Source organism: Xiphophorus maculatus, chromosome 17 (assembly GCF_002775205.1).
Source record: "Xiphophorus maculatus strain JP 163 A chromosome 17, X_maculatus-5.0-male, whole genome shotgun sequence".
In the NCBI taxonomy this organism is placed as follows: domain Eukaryota; kingdom Metazoa; phylum Chordata; class Actinopteri; order Cyprinodontiformes; family Poeciliidae; genus Xiphophorus; species Xiphophorus maculatus.
This window is the reverse complement of record NC_036459.1, coordinates 16187841-16209747: the sequence shown is the minus strand read 5'-3', so window position 1 is coordinate 16209747 and position 21907 is coordinate 16187841. Positions and strand designations below refer to the sequence as shown.

Sequence of the window (21907 nt, the reverse complement as noted above, 5' to 3'; positions counted from 1 at the left end):
GCTGCATGCTCTACCCCCTTCTCTCTCTCCCATTTCCTGCCTGATTAATGGCCACGAAAGCCACTAACCCTATGCAATTTAAAAAAAATGTGGGACAAGTGTACATAGGTTTTTAAAGATCACATTACTCGTTAACACACTCTCTTAGAATAAAGGTCAAAGAGCCCTCTGCTCCCAAAAATTCACAGATTATCAGCTTAGTGAACAGGAGACAGATATAATTGTTCTCCTGACCTTTGTTATGACGTCCAGGGTTAATAGTACAGGGGTGGAGACAAAGAAAGCATAGAGCATATGTGGAAATGAAGTAGGGTGCTGCACAAAGGCTTGCTCTGAATTTATCTATGTCACTTTATTCAACAGGCATCAGACCAGAATGCATCATTTATGACACAACCCTAACCTTTAGGACACACCGCATACAGCAGAGTGTCTGTAACTTTTCCACCCAGCTAAGCTGATTCAGTGGTAGTAGTGCATATCACACTATAGTAATGTGTGTGAAAACCATTTCAACCTATTATGGGCGAGATGAGGTGTGGGCTGGTAGTACAAGGCAGCTGTGGCCCTAGTGAACTTTGACACTTGAATGCATGACACTGACCCTAGCTTTGCCTCCCTTTTTACCAAACCAAACACAGCAAAGCTAAAGATGTTGACAAGATCAACTTTCTGACCAACTTCTCCTCGAACGATGCGACTAACTGATCCTCCGGAGTGGATTTTACACACAGGGGAGGGCAGATTACAACCAGAGGAACATGATCCGGTGAGGGGAATGCTGCTTATGTGTGGCATCTCAGACCTTCCTTTAGATAGCCCTCTAAGGCTTGTTGTGTCTATTTACATCACACAAGGCCAGGACCTCTTTCCTATTACTGCTGAGGTGATTTTCTGATGAAAGATTTGCTGTAAAGTTGAACCAACAAAGTAACAGAAGTAAAGACTTCTGATTCCATCTATCCCTGATTTAAGTCTCAAGCACTGCTGCTGTATCAGTAATGGGCATGGAAATGATTTGACATCTACAACAACCCAATCATTAAACTTTGTCTTTTTTTCAAAAATGTTGCTAAAATCTCATCTCATCTTGTTCCTGTGGATCCAGGATTATTTCATATGGTAAGCCAGACACACACTTACACTGCCAGTTCATTGGAAACAGGTTGCATAAAAACTCCTTTTCATTTTCATTGTCACTAAACGGTGACTTTTCTCTATAGTAAAGCCTCCACTTTAAGTCAACAAGCATTTCTGACCCAAACCACGTTAACACAATTGGTAAATGAAGAGCGGAGAACCCCACCTGGACTGCATCTCTTGTGTTTTGAGGCTGCTGGTGGATGGTGCAGTGCTGCTGCTCTGCTGGCTGAGCTCCACCAGGGACTGGTAGTACTGCTGCTGCTGCTGCTGCTGCTGCTTGTAGCGTGACAGGATGAAGAAGAGGCCGAGGATGCTCTTCAGGTTGCCATTCCTGATTTCTGAAGGAACAAAGCGGGCGGAGGCCGTGAGTTGCCGGGACCTTTTACTTCTCGAACGCCTTGGCTAACGAGTGTGTCTCGGACGTCATGCACTGCTGCGGGGCGAAGCGATTTACAGCCGAGCACAGTCAGAGCACGTTCAATGAATTAAACACAATCTGCAAGTGAAAGTGTTGCAGCCGTTTGTTTTTTATTCGCCTATGACTGAAGTGGTGTCTTGTGACACTTAAGATAAATATTTTCCATCCTCTATATTGTGTCTTTCAAACACTATGAAATGAGCATGTGGTGACTTTTGAAAAAGCCCTCTTGGGAACAGAGCTTGAGAGCAGCTGTTGTGCAGCTAGCGTAGGAATCTACTGTAGAAGAACCATTATCCACAAGCATTATCTGCTGTAGATCACAGCGACGCTGAGAATCATGCTCATAATTTGGTTAATTATAAAAAGATAAAGCTTCTCTTTAATGAGTTTAAATGCTGGGTGAAAGTATTCAAGTTTCCCCACATTTTTTTTGTTGAATTCACAAACTTGACTTTTTTCTTTTCTTTACAGGCAATTCATTTGTGACAAAAAAAATTAAGATTCGAAGAGCTTAAAATCATAAAAACATCATACAGTCACCTATTGTGAAAACAAGCAATAGATGTTACAGTTTGTCAAATGCCATCATCAAAAACATCAAACCACGTCAAATATGTTGATCAAATATTTGATTTGATTTGATCAAATCAAATCAAAACTTCAGAAACACTTCAGTGTTTCTGAAGTTTTGCAGTTTTCTGGAAGTTGGCTCCAGATCTGTGGAGCATAGAAGCTGAATGCTGCTTCTGTTTGTTTGGTTCTGGGGTATGTTTGGACCAGAACCAGAAGACCTGAGAGGTCTGGAAGGTTGAGGCAACGACAAGTCTTTAATGTGTTGTGGTGCTTAGAGTCTTTTCTCTGAGCTCCAGGAAGCCAGTAGAATTAGTTTAGAACTAACTTCCTGGTTGCAATAAGAACTGTTTGGCACTACTGTACTTCCCACAAATATGGTCTGGTTGTTTTTAGGAAAAGTGAACTCCAATGATATGCAATAAGCCAAGTAGCTGTGACAGCAAAGGTGGATGTAGATTGCATTGTGATGAAAGAATCTATGTTTCGCTTAAAACTAAGGCTGTTTAAGAAGAGCAGAAATAAGGAATACTGTAGATATTAGCTTCTGCTGTAGTGCTATGAACATTTCCACTGTGCGTATTAATGCTTATTAAGGTATATTTGGTCTTTGAACTATTAATATCAGTATTTTTAGAGGGGCTCTTCAATATTCTAATTTTAGCCATTCTTTGGCGATTGTGATCCCAAACCATCCACTGAATGTTGAAGTTCTAATGTTACAAAATCTGGAAAAATTCATGGATTATGGATTATTTCACACTATCTTCTTTTAGTCGTGTTACTCTTGTGAGAAACAAGTTCAGGTGTATTTTTCAGCCGCATCGGGGTTGATGCTGTTAAATTAGGAAATCCCCTCTTGATAACGTGCTTTCTTCATGCACAATGACAAGAAAAGAAATCCTGATTCTGATTCAGAATTATGCATTTCTCTCCGGAGAAAAACAACAACTGGTAACTGTGGCTCAGGCACTGATTCTTAAATGCAGTCCACAGTGAGACATGGCGCATTGAGGCGGGGCGTAAATGGCACCGACTGGCGCAGGGGCCTTTATTCTCTTGTTTAATCTGCCGAGGCACACACACAGTACTCAGCCATGTACGGCTTGGACTGTTGAGACTGTGAAAGTAAGAGAAGATTAATCTCTCGGGGATTGTTTTTCATTTTATAACAGCCAGAGGCAATAATTCATACTGGGCCTTTGAGAGAATCTCAACAGAGGGCTTTTTTCTCCCTGAGCATTAGAGAAAGCCAGTGTTACAGATGTGAGCTGCTAGTAATAGAAACTTTTGGAAACTGATAAATAACTCTCTTTGATAAGTGAGAGAGAAGGAAAAAAATCACCAAGCTAAGAGAAGCAGCTCATGAGCTCATGTGATAGTTGTACTCAAAGGAAGTTAGCAAGAGGGGATTTCTTAATTTGACCAAAGTGCAGCATCAGCCCCAATGTGCAACACAGTGTGGCTGGAATAAGGCTTTATTGCACATTCTTTCCTTTATTCCTACTTTTATATTAGGAATAATAAACAAGAGCAAATACTGGATATACAGCTGTAATAAAACCTGGATTTTGTATGCTGGATTTTGTATTGCTATTTTAATAGAAAGGTCTGGTTGTTTTGTCGGGGGGGCTTTTTACAGACACTTGTGAATAAATTATGTGTATTTATTTTATTACTTTTAAATAAGAAACTGTTTACAGAATTATTTGCATTTTTTAATGTATTTCTAATAATGCATAACAATATGCAATATTTTTATGCAATTTTCTTTTAACCTCTTAAAGGCCTAAGAGGTTAAAAGAAAAATCTGCAGAATGTGGCAATTTTTGTAATCTCATTGAATTAATCGTCAGAATAATCGATTACTAAAACAATCAGTTGCAGACTTAATCTATATCCTCACAAATAAAAAAGCTAAGATGCTTGATCTAACACCTAACTTCTCCTACCTAGTCCCATCTTGCTTTTAAGTTAGTCTTAACTCTATCTTTAAAGTCTTGTTCCATACGGTACAACTTTTAAAAAATTCATTAAAGACGTTCTGTGGGCAAAAGGGTGTCCTATCCAGGACTGGGTGTACCTAATAAAGTGGCCGGTGAGTTCCAGTTGACCCTTCATTCTTCCTCTTACCTCTACATCTTTGTAACTTGACGATCCTACACAGAGGAGTGCTTAAGGCTGCAAATGAAATGCAAACTCGCCTGCAGAGATCCAGCAGGAGGGACCTTACAGTGGCGAGCTTGTTCACAACTTAAACTATTAGGAGCCTGTTCTGCTAACATCACAGCTGCTGAGACCGTGCACTTAAAAAAGAAATAAAAAAAAAAGATTAAAGATCTACAGTTAACATCCCTGAGTTTCTTTATTATGAACTCCTAGCTGTAAAGTTTGAGCGGGGACTTTACACCTGTGTTTAAGGCCAGAAATGGATGACTGAACTTCCTGCACATAATTATCATATTTCAGGTAGTAAAATGTTTTATTAACTCACTTTGATATTTTTGGTGTGCAAAGTGTCAAAGTTAGTTTTAAGGGTAGTCGTTTCGTGCGTAGGACAGGCTGTAAACGCGGAACATTTCATGGCTAGTCATTCGATATATGATGAAAGTGCAGAATAATAAAAGGAGAAAAACAGAAACAGTCAAAATGTCAAACCTATTCATGTCACTGAAAGCAAGAAATATTAATTTGAGGTACTTTTTTTTAATAGCAGCCTCAAATAGTCCCAAGCTCAGCAGACCAAATAAACTCTGCTCTTGCATGACAAAAAGGCTTTGATTTGATTTTTATTATAGACTATAAGCTCCCTGAGTGGCAACGTCTGTTAGGGAACCTAAACACGCTCTGGCGAGATGACTTTTTTTTTTTGCCGGAACTTTGGTTTACAGCCTCCCACGAGTGAAAAACGCAGCCAGGCTTTCTGAAGACATTATTGCAATAATGTCTTCAGAGTTCTGGATTCCTGTGTGCACATCAAACGCTCCGTTCTATTTAATTCCCGAGCCTTGTAAAAACAGAAAGAACGCATATGCCAGGAAAGCCCCGGCGGATTCAATTAAGAGGCGAGAGGACGGGCACGGCCGCGCCCGCAAACGGAGCGGAGCGCGTACCGTGAGAGTGGAGTCACTTGTGAAATCAGCAGCGGCAATGAGCGCCGTAACCCAATAGCCCATATATCTACAGACCCACTTTGGAATTCCAGGCTTAACGAGTCACCTTGCTGTTTTTAGAGCTGGAGTTGGAGGGAGGTTACAGAATTTAGAGCTGCTGGTCAGTGTGTCAGTCAGACTATTTCTGCTGTTCCAGGGGTCAAGGCCACATTCATGTCTTTGGTGTTTATAGGATAAAACTACGCTGAACAAATGAAAGCTGAGGACATTTTGCTTGAGTAGTTGAACCATTCTTTCACAATTAAGAGACATTTAATCCAAATGGAAGTTCTTTTGACCAGCTTAAAGTAACACAGCAATTCCAGCTATGTAATTATGTTAAAAATACATCATTTCTAACATACTGTTGCACAGTTGTAACAATATTATGAAAACTAATTGGCAGCAGAATTAGGAAGTGTTAGGTCAGCGTGGTTAGGTTTGTGTTAAATATCATACTTAACTTCTGCGGAGTGACACATTCCCAAAATTCCTCCAAATGAAGAGGCTTAACACATGTACAGGCCTCACTGAGTTTCAATTGCAAAACTTTGTTAATATTCCGCCAAAGTTGAAAAAAGAAAATTTTTTCAACTTTTCCGTTACACAGGAAACGCTATTAAAATCACCCATGAGTAAGCTTGTTCATGAGATAAGTCATTAATAAACCGTCATCATCATGCCACTTCCTATAATCTTCATTTTTTTGGTTGCTGATCATGTGACTTGTGTGAATTAAAATTAAAAAAATGAGTAAATAATTAATAAATGTGAGGAATTATTGTGAGTCCCAAATGTGAAGGAAGGTGCTACAAACTCAACAACTTATTTTTAAAATATTTGAGACTTATTTTGAAGGAAGAAAAGAAGTGTTTTTTTAGGGGTTGTTTACTAATAAAGCTGGCTAGCTAAAAAAATGTGGTTACAGAAGTGTTCTAAAATTCTCACTGCTTTAAAATAATTAAAATAAAAAAGTAATGGTGGCATAAGAGTGACGTGTTAGCAATAACCTCCTAACACAGTGAGAATCTTGCGACTGGCTAAATGTTAGCATAGCTAAAATGCTATCTGATTAGGAGCTTCCTGCATGTCGTTTTTATAACTAATTTAATTAAACAATCCAGACTTCCTTTCAGCATAACACGAGCTAAAGTTTGTTCTTGACACTCGATTCCCAGACTTCAAATCGTCTGAGTGAAATCTTGTGTTTTTCAACTCTAAAGTGTTTGTTTATCCAACTTTAGAGCAGCTTGAATCATTATATGTGCTTTTCTTACAACACGCACTAGAGACATGTTGTGATAGTCTTCTTTTATATCCTAATCACTTTAAATTAACTTTGCGCAACAGGTGTAACTTGGTCCATATTACATCATGGGATGTTTGGTACCCTAAAGAGATGATACACAGAAAGCCTGGTGACATTTTCTGGTATTGTACACAAAGCCGTAAAGGACTTAACTACATTGGCATGTTAGCTTTCTATTACTGTTAGGTTCTGTATCGTATGGAAACTGATGGCAACAAGGTTTCTGGAAATGTAGGTACTTTGAAGGTGCAGACAATGGATCACAAATGATTGGGTTGGTAAATTTGAATGCCTAACCATAAGTGCAGCACTACACACTTTCTTCTGCGCTTCATTCAATAAAAACATTAGAAAGGCCTTAAATGTTGAGTCGTTCGCCTTACCTTCTGCTGAGAGCCCTTGGACATTCACTCCTCTGGCATCCAAGAAACTGAGACAGGCATCCACATTCTCGATCTAGAGAGAAGACGGCAGACAGTCAGCATGAGGGACGGAACGCAGTGAGAATGCGATGACACTTAACATTCATTGAGCCGAAATGTCTCGAGGCACGGGGCTCAGAGGAAGGGGTAGATCAGCAATATTACCCATAAAGAACATCATTGTGTGGCTCCTACAGACCCCCGCACGACCCACTGACCCGGCTGCATGACATACTGACCGCAATGTGCTACCACCTACACAATCACATACTGCCCGTGTACGCACTGAGCTAAATGCACGCAGATATCCAGGCAAAAATCTATACAATTTAAAAAGAGGTAAGAGCCTGTGGCCTATCCGAGACTTTGCACAACCTTACGCAAAACATTCAGCCTCTGCTTTCTGAAGGCTCGGTATAGGCGCCCTGCGGTTACAAATATTAGGGGGAATTTTTGCCTCGGCTGACAGCGACTAGCAGGCGGCTTCATTAGCATTGCAACCGACAGCCAGCGCCGACCCACAGGAGGTCTTTTATGACGAGGTTGAAGGTCACGGCGCTCTGTTTCAGCGCAGCGTGTCAGGGACACAACACAGACCAGGCTGGGCGACTCAGCGAGACGTCCAGAAGGCAATGATGATTCATGAGACTCAACTCCCCCACTCACTGCCTCTCTGCTTTGTGTTGCTCGCTCAGCGCCCAAATCTATCTTTAATAATCAAATTGAGTCTCAGTAGAACTGAGACAATGAGTTATATCTGACTGCAAACCACTTGTCTCTTACTGAAGGTTCAATTTCATCCACTTTTGTGACCTAATGATATATTTTTCTGCTATCAACAGACCGTTCTATAAAAGAGCGACAAACTGAAGTAGATCTGGAGATTCACTTCAGTTTGGTATGGTCATCAACCTTTTAAACATAATTGAAAATAATTTTTAGGGATGCACCAATATAACAATTTGGGATGATATCGATATCAGATATTAACTCTGCTATTATGGCCTATAACAGATATTTACTGATACAAACAGTATATATCAAAAACATACCACATGGTCTGGACAGTTCTTACTGCAGTACTTATTAGACAGTTTAAAAAAAATTACTAAATATCAGTCGATACTGATGTTAATGCCAATATATTGTGCATACCTAATAGTACAATTATTCTGAAATTAACCTAATTATGATGACCTAGAAAAAAGACAGTTCAGGACAACTGAGAGCAATTTAAATTTTTATTCCATTGGGGCTTCTTTTTTTTTTTTTTACACAAACTTGCACTATGGATTTATGCTAGTTTAATTACCAAGAGCAAACAGATTAGACTATGTTTTGATGAACACTGTACTTCAAATAAATTCCAAATATTTTTTTTGGTTCAATTTTACAAGATACACAAAAACCTGATTACTGCCTGGGTTGTTGAACTGAGAAACTACTTTAATAGAACTTTTCTGACAACATGAAGAAGGATTTGATTCCCAGTTAGGAATACAGAATATATATTTCTATGTGTAAGTATAAAAAGATGGTGACATCAGAGCAGAAGTGAGCATCCTGAATTTAAAGTATTACAGTTGAACACTTTAAATTCTACACTCGTGATCAAAATATCACACCCTATTTAAATCAGGAGCACATTACAAGTGACACACATACTTCTTTTTTCTTTCGTCGACACGCATTTTAAATACATGACAGGACTTAAAATCCCTGAAATTCCACTATGGGTAACTTGAGAAATTATAATAATAAACCTCTGGGTGACCTCCAGTAGATAAAGAACATTACTTTAAATGATTGCTTGCTAACGTGGGTACAAAACAAATTTGGTTAGGGTTAAGGCTAAGGTTAACCTAACTGTTGTTAGGCTAACCGAAACAACAAAACTATGAAATAGCAATGAAATTACCCCATTTCCCACTAAATGCTGGTCTGAGCCAGCTACATCGACGAGCCGACAACAACCCAGGCATCCACACACACAGACTTTCTCCATCTGCCAAACAAAATCACCACCTCACCGCACATTTTTTCCTCACCGTCAGGCACCAAATAACCTTATATGTGGGTTCCCCTAGTCTCTGCCCACACACCACACACACAGTCTGACACATGTGTGCCCTGGTGTCTTCCTGTTTGATTAACCCACACACTCGCTCTGAAGTTTTGTATGCGGAAAGACATGTGCCGAGCAGCGATTGGGACCGCTTCGTTACTTCAGGTTTAATTAGATTCAACGAGAACATCGAGTCCGGTGCTGGCGTTTGCTAAACCGAACGGCCACAAGTTGGCGGAAAAGGTGTTTAATGAAAAACCCTTCAATCAAAGCAGGCATTATTATAGACACCTTCGATAGGGCAAATTTAATGAAGCGCACACAAAGAGCAGAAGCACCTCACGCCTCCTCCACAGCCAGTGTGTGTTTGAAGCTTGATTTAATTGCTGATTAAGATACGCATAAAGGGCTGAACTCATAAACACGCAATAAATCGCTTCAGCCAAAGCTGTCAGGCTTTTGAAGACAACCTACATCACTGAACAAACACGCATCGTCTTCCACCGCTACAGACACTTCAATGTGGTCTTCACATAAAACCACTGTTTGTTTTCGAGCAGCATTAATGCTACAATGATGAAATATCGTCTGAAGGCGTCAACCATGGTTAGGTCATTAATGTTCTGCAGGATTTGGGTGGTGTTTAAACGGCGAGGCTTTGTGGCCTCCTTTTACAGAAACCATGTAGTCGTTTAGTTTTCCAACGCGGGCCGGCATCAAATGCATCTACAAATGTCATCAACAGCAAATCTGGAGAAAGGACAGATGTCAAACGCTGAGGAAAAGAACCATCAAAGACATGTGGGATCTTTGTATAAATGTGTCAAAAAAACAAACAAAAACCTCATATTTCAGAATGCATGAATAAAGCAACTATCGAAGAAATACAATTGGGACATTCATTTGAGAAAGGAGAAAAAAAAACTGCTGAAACTGTCAAAGTGACATCATAAAATGTAGAGGTACTACAATAATAAAGAAGGAAAACATATTTTTCATTGGTAAGAGTTGGTGTTGGATGAAATCTATCAATATTAAAACGCTGCAATATTTCTCAAAGTGTAGTTTGTCTTGTCAGAATTTGGTTTTGTAAGTAGAAACCATAATTGTGAAAGCTGAATGTGTTTGAGACTTTAATGAATTTGTGCTTGATATATGGAGCTAAATTAGTTTCAAAAATATTCAAAGTGTACAGTAAGATCCACGAGTTCAAGAACTGTAATTGTACAACATAATTCACAAATCGCTACCTTCCTAAAATAATCGTCATTTTTTGCCAAAAGTGATTTCCCCCAAAATCAGCCTTTTTTCCTAAAAGTTACTTTGTGTGGCAGCTTGAAATGCGTAAATTTGAGAAACTGTTTACACATATGTCAATGTTCAGGTAGGTCTTTTTCAATTCTAAAAAAAAGTTTAAAGTTTTTTGTTAGAACTGAAATGTTATGTTTAACCAAAAATACTGGTAAAGTGTTGCCTCCTCTCATTTTTGTGAACCCAAAGACATCCAAGTAAGGACAAAATAAATACTCAGACTAGTAAAAGGAATAAAACAGTGTAGAGATAAAAATATTGAGACAATTGGTTTAATGCCAATCATTCATTCTGTCGCTGTCTCTTATGACTGTGTATTTTTATGATGCAAGTCACTTTGAACTGCCTTGTTGCTGAAATGTTTCATTCAAATAAACCTGGTTGATTAATTGATTGGATGTACAGTAAATATGTTTGAATCGTAGCTAAAATTTGGAGAGACAAATGTAACAGTGACCCTTCCACTTAACCCTGTAGTGCAGGGGTGTCAAACTCCAGTCCTCAAGGGCCGCAGTTCTGCAACTTTTAGATGTGCCTCTGCTGAACCACACCTGAATAGAATAATTAGGTCATTAAGGCTCTGGAGAACTGATCTACACAAGACGGAGGTAATTAAGCCATTTGATTCCAGTGTTTTGTACCTGTGGCACATCTAAAAACTGCAGGACAGCGGCCCTCGAGGACTGGAGTTTGACACCTGTGCTGTAGTGCATGTCTAATAATTAGAGAATCTAATCCAGGCAAAGTAATATTATGCTAGGAGGCATGTTTCCCTGTCTTAAAAAGGTTGGATTTTGCTAACTGTAAACTACACAGCTAAACATTGGTCTCACCAATCATTACCATATTAAATAACCATCTCATGTATCATTTGGGTTCAAATGATATTTCAACCCTCTGCTCTCTCTTTCCACTTCGGTAAGAGTTGCCATACGACAAAATGAGGCTCCAGATCCATCTGCTTAATACCATCTCTCCCATCCTTGTGTTTAAAGAAAAAAGAGAAGAAAACAAGAAGAAGCGGTGCTGCGGTTGGTCGGGCCTCCCTAAAGATATCGAGTGACATGTGTAAGATGAATGGAACTGGAATGGGTTATCCCTAAGATGCAGCTGTCAGAAACAAATAGGCCAACACCTCAATTACCACTAAATATGGAGGGGAAAACAAGCTTCTTGAAGACGGGGCTGGAAAAACCACAGAATGATGCTGAATAATTGAAGGGTTGTACTCAAAACGCTGCATAGTCACTGGAAAATACGTGCCACCTTAAATCCATAATTCACTCTTCCAAAATCCCGCACGATTCAATGTTTCATGAGCGCGACTATTTAGCGAGAAAGTCTCCGGGTGTTTTTCTTCCCTCTGACTTTAGAGATTATTTTCATATTTACTGTCAGGATGATTGAATCAGTTTTCAAACATGCGAACAGAGCATAAATCTTCTCCTGACTGGAGCCTGAGTCATCAGTGAATCTGAGGTCTGTCACAAAAGGGTTTTTTGTGCGGAAGCCACACCAGCAAAGAGCTTATTGGCTTTTGCAGCAACTCTTTACAGCAACAGTGAACTTTTATTTAGCTGGAGGTGGAAATCAAAGTCTGGCGATGAGTGAGGCAAAATAAATCCTGCACATACAAACCAGTGAATCATCTGAAGCATCCCCCTCTCCCCCTTGCAAATAAAAAAATCAATACAGACCAAAGATACAAAATATGAGCTGTTGCTGCAGAAATCGATGCATCAAAATGCCATTTTGTCCTACAGTCAGTGTGCGCTGAAGAATGTTGGTACAAATGTACATTTTCAGTTAGATAATTACACATAATCACATTTAAAACATGCATTAGTACCGAATATCAAGGGGGAAATGGGCAGCAACGACCGCCTAGAACTGTCCGAACCACAAACTGTAGTGTACTTTATTCATATTTGATCAAAACATGAAATCAAAGCAGCATATTATTATTAAATGAAATTGTAGCTATGGCTGTTTTTAATGACTTTTACATGCTCACATCTAAAAAGTGTGATGTGAAGTTGTTTTTAGCCCAATGTACTCAGACACATCTAAATTAAACACTGAAGTCAATTGCTTTGAGGTGGAGGTTCACAACAACCAGTAGTTTATACCTAAAGATATTCATGTGTTAAAGTGGTATAGTCAAAGTCTAGATATTTAACCATTAGAAATTATGTGGCAAGAGTTAAAAACTGCTCCAAGCAGACTTTGTTTGAGGTATTTTGGAAGGAAAAATTGGAAGAGTTATACTCCTAAATGCTTGACGGTGTAAGTGGATTGAAATCGGTTCTAGACAGTATGTACTCAGAGAGGTTGAACACTAACATACACTAACAGACAGCACACTTTTACCAATTCTGCTAGTGTAAATATGTTCAAAATGATTGTTTTGGACATATTAATAGTAAGAAAGTCAGTGTAATAAAACAAAGCTGCTAAGAAACCTCTAAAGTGGATCGTTTATACAGATGTAAATAAAAAATCTGCTGTCTGAAGCCCAGTGCAAATGATTAAAAACGCAGCAAGGGAAAAACTGCTTCTCTCCACATAAATAAACAACACCTGAAGGTTACAGCAACTTTGAGTGATTTCTACTGCGACACGATTTAAAGCCGTTTAGCCGTTCTGCTGCCTCCCAGACAGCGGCGCTCTCTCGTCGTCCGTGACCTCTCCATCAACCCCGCTCTTCGGATCGGGCTGCTGACGCGTGGGCCTCCCTCGGTCTTGTCCTAAACACGCCACTGATTCCTCTTTCCTCTCTCCACCCCACCACTGCTGATGCCTCCGAAATGGGCCGATCTTGACGGCTGATGAATCAAAACGGATCAAACGGCTCAGAGGTTCAGACCGACCAACGGGTGGAGACCTGCTAACGGATTCCGTCTCATAATCCGGGCATCGTTGCTCATCATGTCAACATTTCGCCCAAAGAAATTTTTTTTCTTCCTTCTGACACTGTCATTTATTATTGATTCGGATGACGGTCTATAAGAGACTGTCATGGTTGCTGGCCGCATTCATCAGACCAATTGTTTCCTTATAAAGGCCAAGCTTGCGTTCATGCTGCTGTGTACCATAAAACTTTTTTTTCATGCAGGAACTCCAAACTAAAATGATTTCATTCCAGTAGAAGACATTATATATACAAAACAAGATCCTTGATGGTTTTATTCTTAAGTGTAAAGCATGAAATAATTTGGATTGCCTCCAAAATGACATCTGCTACACAGACGGTGTGTGTGCGTGTGCGGGCGGGTGTTTATGTGTAAGTAAAAAAAAATTTAGTGTGAAAAAGCGGCGCAGACCAGCCCAAACAGAGATGTTTTATGTGCGACAGCTCAGACGTCGCAGATTTAATCTCTTTAGCTGACTTTTCACAGTCTGAGTCAAATCTCATTAGCACTCCCGACGATGATGATGATGATTATGATGATGACGAAGCAGTAATAAAAATGGCTGGATGATGCAATGAACTGTAAAGGCTGATACTTGTTCTTTATCGCTCCATTTTTATTTCATGTTATGCGTCCTTATGCAACTAATCTTTACAATCAATAATAATAAAAATCAATGTCTTGCATTGCGAACGCAACTATGGTTATATAATGTAACTTGTCAAATACAACTTCAAAGAGTCAAAGAACACAATTTGCCCATTTGGAGCATTATCATAGATCATTGAAATACCAGTGGACCGAACTCGAAATTTGAACGTTATGCTGCTAGCACTTAGTTTTCGTCAACAACTCATAGGGAGAAGTGAGAGTGTTGCGCAACATAAATAATCACCCGGCCAGAACACTGTGCGCTAAATAATAAAATATAATTTAACGAAGGCATAATTTTGAGGCAGATCATTTTTCTGGAGGTATTTTATTAATGAAGGTACTCAAATCATTTGAGAAAGCGTTACAGCCCTACTTTCTAGTTCCAAAAAACACGGATAGTCATTATGCAGAAACTTCTAGGAGGTTAAAGTTGTTTTAAAGATACAAGCAGAATGTGTGGTAAGCAGCTAATTGACCAGCAGATATGATTTTTCTTTACTTGCACTGTTATGTAATAAAGAAGAGAACTAAACAAAAAATCTGCACATCTACCTTAGAACTACTGCTATAGATGATAATTTTACACCTGTGATTATCAATTGGTTGCATTACTTTAGCAGCACTAGAGAAAAAAAGCTTTTGTTTTAAATCAAAGCGGTTTGATTATGTGATATTTAATTGTTTGAAGCTTTTTGGTGTTACAGAATCCCTATGTGACATTGGTAAAAAAAAAAAAAGGTGCTTTTTTTTTTTGTTCAGATCAGATGCTCCTAGAAGCTAACCAAACAATTTAATTATAACAATATCCAATTTCCTGAAAACATGAAATGTATCTGATGAGAGATATAATCTGAAATTATATCTCTCATCTAATTTCACATTATCACTAGTACATTCTGGTGCACATGAGAAAGCATGTGTTTTTGTTTTCCTTTTTTACCCATGTCCTCTTAGGGGTTCTGTGTGAATACAGTAGTACTGAGGAATTTCTACCCGAGGTTATCATACTGTGAGATAAAAGACGATTGGTATTCTGGTCTTTTGTTTGTGTTTTTTCAAGTGAAACTTTGACTGCAAAGCTTCTCAGACTCACAGAAAACTGTATCCAGTCTAACTTAATCTCTGTTAAGTGCTTTGCAAATGATTCCACTATACCCTTTAAATGCTATGGACACAAACTGCAATAACAGCAGCTAACATTGACCGAGTTCTGAGAATTACCGCTTTACTTTTGGACCGTTGGGATAATCCATTCATTCTTTGAAGCAAAACAACTGGGACCTTTAAAACAGATCGTTAAAATGCATCTCAATTAAGACTGGCTGGTTTGGGAAAACTAGCACCGTGTTGGTCTTTAGAGTAGGTAACAGTAAGTAAAGTCAAGCAGGCAATGTTTAGAATGAGTCAACAGATTTTAAGTGGACACCAGCTGTCGGAGAGGTGCTTCACCAGTTTTTGTCTCCATCGTTTTTACAGTGTATTCTGTAGTCCGAGTCTAAGAAGGTAAACATTCCCAATCCTACTGACTGACCATAATACAATATGAGACATACAGTATCTACCGCAGTGAAGCTGGCCCCCATTCCCGCCTTCTTCAAATTAAACAAAAATGTTGTCCAGCATTTGTGCAGCAAAAATTATTGCAATTGCCGTTAGCACTTTAAAGCTAGGCAGAAGAAATGTTTCCAGAGGTCATCAAAGGTCAACCATCTCTCCACACCACACAAAAACTTTAACAAAATCAAATGAAATCTGATGTTAAACAACTGGGCAACGTTTGTAATGCTACATTTTTTTGGTTGTTTGTGCCGTTATCATTTTTAAGATTCAGAAATCTGGGACCTTTACTCAGGTGACATCTCTGTTTCTGTGTTAACTCAGCTCAGTCTGAATCGTCAGAGAAGTTCTGTCATGGAAGCTTTTTATTCTGTTGAGATGAAACTGATGTCTGATTGGAAATAAACAGAATGAACCCCCACAAAAACCATCGATTCCTTGTTGGAGGGATTATGTAGAGAGCAGTAAAATACACAAGGTTGGTGGATGATTAAAATAAGAAACATCTTGATGGATTCCTAAGCCACTGCAGAAACTGTGAGGAATTTTCAGTATGTGACTTTACCTCAGTTGCTCCCTTCTTACCTTGCAAGGCTCTCAGTGTCAGATCAAACACACACCGGCTATTCCTAGATGGTGTGTATCAGGTGCTACTTCCTCTGCAGCACACACCGCAGCTACTGTACTTTTATATCCCTTCCTCCAATAGTTCACATATTTGAACTTAAAGCATCAATGTAGTGTTCTACTAAAATATACCCTCAAGTACAATCCAATACAACCGGTAGCTCCAACTAATTGGTGGACAATGAGTAGAATCCACCTGGGAGTGATTGAATGTAATCCACTGCTGATGTTCTGGGAAGGCCTCAGACGTTTGTTAGAGAACATTGGAGAACAAAAAGGACTACAGAGGAGCAGTAGGTGGCGCTAAATACAGGAGAATTCTAAAAGAAAACGTCACATTTTCAGATTTGCAAAAAAAAATTGAAAACCATCAATCATGTTCTTTCCATTGTTATGGACTACTTTTTGTTCTTTTATCTAATTGAATCACAATAAAATACATTGAAGTGTGTGGTTTTAAAGTGACAAAATGCAAAAAAGTGAATTGCTGCACTTCATTTGCCTCTACAAATGCTAATATAATCCCTGTTGACAGAAGCTGTTACGGTGGGAAAGGGTCATGTTCGGCCTATTTTTGGAAAGTAGGAGTAAATTTCAACTGTGAACTTCTTCCATAAACTTTGCCTTTTCCTTCTGTTCAGCAGAGCAAGCTACAAGCCTCTCTCAAAGAGGAGTAACAGCAAGGTCTCGGAGATAAACCGAAGACGAGACGTGTGTAATGTCATGCTGCTGGTAGCTGAATATGATGCCATGCAGGCCGAGTTCACTGAGGGCGAGGAGATGGGATAACAACCTAAAGGAAGCTCTTCAGCATGCAGCGTGTCCTTGTAGAAAAACTTTGCAATGTCACAAAAAAATAACAGCTTGGGAGACAAAGGAAGCATGCATCACATTGCTAATATATGATTTATATTCTATCCCTTAATTGCCAAATTCTTGCTAAATCAGCAACAGGTCAGAAAACGGAGTTGGTGCAGCTGGATTTAGCGACTGAAGAAGCCAGTCTGGATGAAGGGTTAACAGTCTGTCACTCTGCCCATTTAACATGCCAGCATTCATCTCTCTTAACCCAGCATCTGTCCATGTCATTCACTTCGAATAAGTGATTAAAAGCTTCCAGTTGGGCAACAAGCGAGCCTGTAATGAGTCCCTGGGCGCTCAGTGTAGGCCGGAAACATTTGAGAAGGGTCAACATGTGCAAGAGAAGCAAAGGTGCCCAAAGGAGTCAAAGCTGGAGAGCAGTTGGCACAGTTAAAACGGAGTATCACTGGCATATCTTTTAAAATGAACAGTAAAGTAAAAAAGAAAAAAGCGCTTTTATTTTTATCCAGTTACATAAGAAAATTTACAGAAAACAAAGAAAGATTCCCAAAAGGTTACTTCTAGCACAACAAGCTCTAAAGCGATCAATCCACCAAACCAAGAGTTAGCTGGTTGCTTCATCCTGCCAGGAAGAGGAAGGTGATCAATTCAAAGCAAAGATTAACAGTGAGAGGCAACGCGGTGGTGCATCAGTAGAAGCTTGGCTCCTGCTGCTTCTTTCTCTCATCTGGCTGGTGTGCAGGGAACCTACAGATGGGGCCCAGATGAAGCTGGTGGCCTTTAATGCTTTCTGAAAACCCCCTAAACTCAAACAGGTCTCCACACCCGCTCCAGTCCTGGTTCTGAGGCCAAAATTCCAGAACAGTTTGCCTTAAATAACACTGTAGGAATCACTTGTGCTGAGTGGACGAGGTCGTGAGTTCACGTTCACTGTAAGTGAAAGATTTATAGAAGCTAGCTGCGCAGGATTTGGCCAAATCATCACTATTGCTTCTGCTAAGCACTTTAATGGTAATCTCTTCGATTAAATGCAGGTTAAAATACGTTGTGATGTCGACTAACAGTCCTTTAAGCTATCCAAGGTTTTTCTCAGAGATTTTTCTTCACTGAATTTATAGAAGACAAATTTCACACCAATTTAAGTGAAAAGAAAATTCCTCCTATGCCTCAGTGTCCTGTGGTGTACATGTAGCACTACAGGGGTTTTGGGTCATGAATTTGCAGCAAACCATAACAGTCCTATTATCTATACCCGCTTACCCAGGAATAATACAGAAACAAACAGGACAAATAATGCACAAGACAAATTTAGAGATGCTAGTTAATCCAACTGTTATGTTTTTGCACTGTGGGAAAAAGATGGAGTACCAGGAGAGAGCCTTGGTATGCACAGAAAGAACATGTAAATTCTATGCAGAATTTACATGTTCCTCGATACAAGGACCTTCTTGTATCGAGGCAGCAGAGCTATCAACTGTGCAATGGTGCAGCCAATTTGAGGTCGTCAGATGAATATCTTAGTCAAAAGTGGTAATCATTTCAAACAGGTAACAATATGCATGTTTCTATTGCTATTTAAGAACTACAAAAATAGAAAAGATTACTCTCTAAAACACTCCACACCAAAGCAACGCAAGAATGACTGATGATGATATGCAGTAGCTTAAAGACCTGCCTCGCTGTTATTACTAAACTATGAAGAAGTACCACAATAGTATAGCATGATAAAGAAAACAAGGCAGGTACCAAACCAGAACCCTAAAACCAACTTGTGTACTGAACCAAAACCAGAATGTGTACGTTCTCTGAGGTGAACTGAATCCTACAATTCGTCGTGCGTTTTATTGTGATGGTACACTTTCTGCCGAGTGGATGAAACTTGTGTGACACTGTGTGTCCAAAACTAAGGTGAATAACAAACAAAGACACTAAAACTAAGGTATGTACCAAACCCAAAACCACCATGTGTACCAAATCAGGACCTCAAAACTGAGGTACATACCATGCCATAACTAAAGTGAACTGGTAATCACCATCGACAACCCAATGAGTGTGTGATGAATTGTGCCTGCCCCTCTCTTTCTGCTCTAAAAAATCACAAAAATATTTACCTTTCTACATCTACTATGCATTTGCTGCCCTTTGACTTATTTCAGTGCACTGCCACAATATGCTCTCCACTGGAGCAACGCATTTTGAAGTAGGTCAAACATAGATAGATATAATACAAAACAATGAAAAACAGCAAAATGATGTGATGTAACTTCTGTGAAAGGCATGTGTGACTATTATCACCCGCAAGACAGAGTGGATTCCCCTGCTGTATAGCCTTCTGCTGACAGTTGTAGCATTTCTGCTCTGTAGAAAATACCTAAGTGTTTTTTTTACCTTCCATCTTTTGCTGAGATCGCTAAAAGCTTAAAAAGACACACACATACATAAACCCAGAAAGTCAAACTGCACTGTCATGTGTACAGTGAGGAAGAGCTGTGCGGTTTGCTAATGATGTCTGTCTATAATGAGGAGGATTAGAGTTGTGAGGTTTAATATTTTCTGCTGAGTGGCTCTCTTGAGACATTTCTGTCTGCCATTTTTGTGTTCTTGTGTTTGAGTGAAACACTTGAATGAAAAAAAGGCTCTTTTGCTTGTTTAAAGCCCAGAATGTACATCTACTACAGACTGAACTGCATGCAGATCAGTCTGGATGGTGACTGATTTAAACCCACAGGGTCAAAAACTGACAGAAAACATTTAGAAATTGTTACAACATCCATATACTGTCTCTCTATTTGCCCTTAGGAGTGAGTGTGTGCATGCATGGTTTGTCTGTGTGTTGCCCTGTGACGGACTGCCAACCAGTCCAGGGTGTACCTTGCCTTCTGGCAAATTACTTCTGGAAACATACACTAGCATACCCCATGGGAATGAATTAAAAAAAAAGCATTAAAATGGTTAAACAAAAAATAAAACTGTCAATGCTTCTGCATAGCACAATATTTCTATGTCCCTTTGCCATTTTGTGCAGTTTAAAAAGCCAAGAAATACAGTAAGAAGGAAAAGCAAACTGTAGTCATAAATCTAATCTTTGCCAAAAACAAAATCAGTTGGTGTGAAAGATTTGACTTGCAAAACAGCAGCAACCACATAAACAATGGTAAAATAATAATAATGAAAATGGTACCATTAAGAATGAATGATATACAGTACATGCATTAATATTGATATAGGGTGACACTAGTCAACTTTAAATATATTGTTACTGGTCAAATGGGTAAAACTGGGATGATAGTAACAACTGAACAGCAGCTTGGTCATTTTTCTTTTTAGTGTCGAAAGGGTATGGAAATAAATATAGCAGCAATACTGGTATCAGATACTGGCCCAATTTATAACACTGGTGCTTCCCTTCTATCATTACTTTATGGGGATATTTAGTTAGTTGTTTCCTCAAAACAATCACCTTATGTCAGGACAAGTAGGGAAAACATAATGGAACCAGCCTTTGATTTGCATTTCTAAAACAAATACAAACACAAGTCAATTTCTACAAAATGAACCTGCAGTTGGAAGACAGTAGACCTTTCAAAGGTTTTGCAGGGGGATGATTGACAGGAAACATGGCTCCTACAAGATAGCTGTCAGTTGAACTGTAAAAAGGATTAGAAATCTCTTCCAAAAGGTAAAATCAACATGGATTCTGAGAAAAGATGTGATTGTTTCCTGCCAGGTTAATATTTGAAGCAGGTACACAAAGAAATTGATAAATATCCAGGCAGGCAAAGGAAGGTTAAATGTCTGTGAAAATCTTTTGTCTACGCCTTTCACTGAGATGCTAAATTTGTGTTTTGTAGTCTTATTTGTTTTTGAAATTTTGATCTCATTTATAGAATGTTTTGTATAATTTTTTTCTATTTGTTGGTGATGTTGTGAAGCAACATTATTGTTTCAAATGTGCAATGTATAAATAAATTTGACGTTGACAAGTTCCATGCATTAACACTCTGAATGTTAGCATATTTAGTCAGTTAATTGTTCTCTAAATACCTTTGATGGACAAAATCAGCATATTATTATTGGCTGAAACTCTAACATTCACAGAAATAATGGAGAAATTTCAAAGATGGAAAAGAAAGAAAAAGAGGAAGCATGTAATCTCTAATGTCACTGTAATATTATGCTTCTGCTGATAATAACTTTTGCTGTGGCAAGAATTAGTACAGAGGAGTCCAGTTAACTGAGTTTTGTTAATTTTTAGTGTTTTATATGAAAAAAAGGAAACTAGAGGAAACAAATGTGGACAAAAGACTGACTGCTGTAGAAACAGGCATAACCCAATCGGATGTTTGATATGAAGCATTTATTAGCTAATATCTCAATGAGATGTATAAAGCTAGCTTGCAAATTTCCAAAGTCACAAATTTATATGGGAATCCATATTGGGTAAAAAAAAAAGGAGCAAAGATAATAGCTTTTCAATTACATAAAGTGTCAAAAAGATTTTCTGTATAGCTGCTTAGTGAACATCTTCCGTAGAGAGGGATTTACAGAACACACAACACTTAAGAAGTACGATGTAAAAAACTAATTCCTGTCAACAGTGTAGATGGTTCAGTAACCAACCAGAATCGCCATGGAGAACATCAGATTAGTTACTGGACTTTAAAATTTGTTTCAGTCTGCATCTCAGTCCTAAAAGGTAGGCCAGGAAATAAATGTATATGGTAATAATTTAAAAGTAAATCTCTGAAGCCAAGGTGTTAATTTTGCTGCTCCATGAGTTACTGTCCCATAAGCCCGCTAAGCAGTGAGAGGTGACGAATACATTTTGTTCTGTAGGTAAAGGGACTTTCTACTCAGATGTGCATGAGAGACACATAGTGAATATATAATGCAGCTGCATATAGAAAGTTTGTTGGTTTTCACTCTCACAGGTCATTAAGGT

General features: G+C 38.9%; 1 protein-coding gene across 11 annotated transcripts in view; it reads right to left on the bottom strand.

Moving 5' to 3' along the window:
* The window catches only part of nav3 (neuron navigator 3), a 283136-nt gene that overhangs the window by 105944 nt on the left and 155285 nt on the right, over nucleotides 1-21907 (bottom strand). For all 11 annotated transcript variants that reach the window (XM_023350561.1, XM_023350555.1, XM_023350557.1 and 8 more), the window contains exons 4-5: nucleotides 6979-7051; nucleotides 1307-1481 (exon numbers count right to left, since the gene is read on the bottom strand). In XM_023350561.1, coding sequence (XP_023206329.1) covers nucleotides 1307-1481; nucleotides 6979-7051 — 248 coding nt within the window. The remainder of the gene's footprint in view (nucleotides 1-1306; nucleotides 1482-6978; nucleotides 7052-21907) is intronic.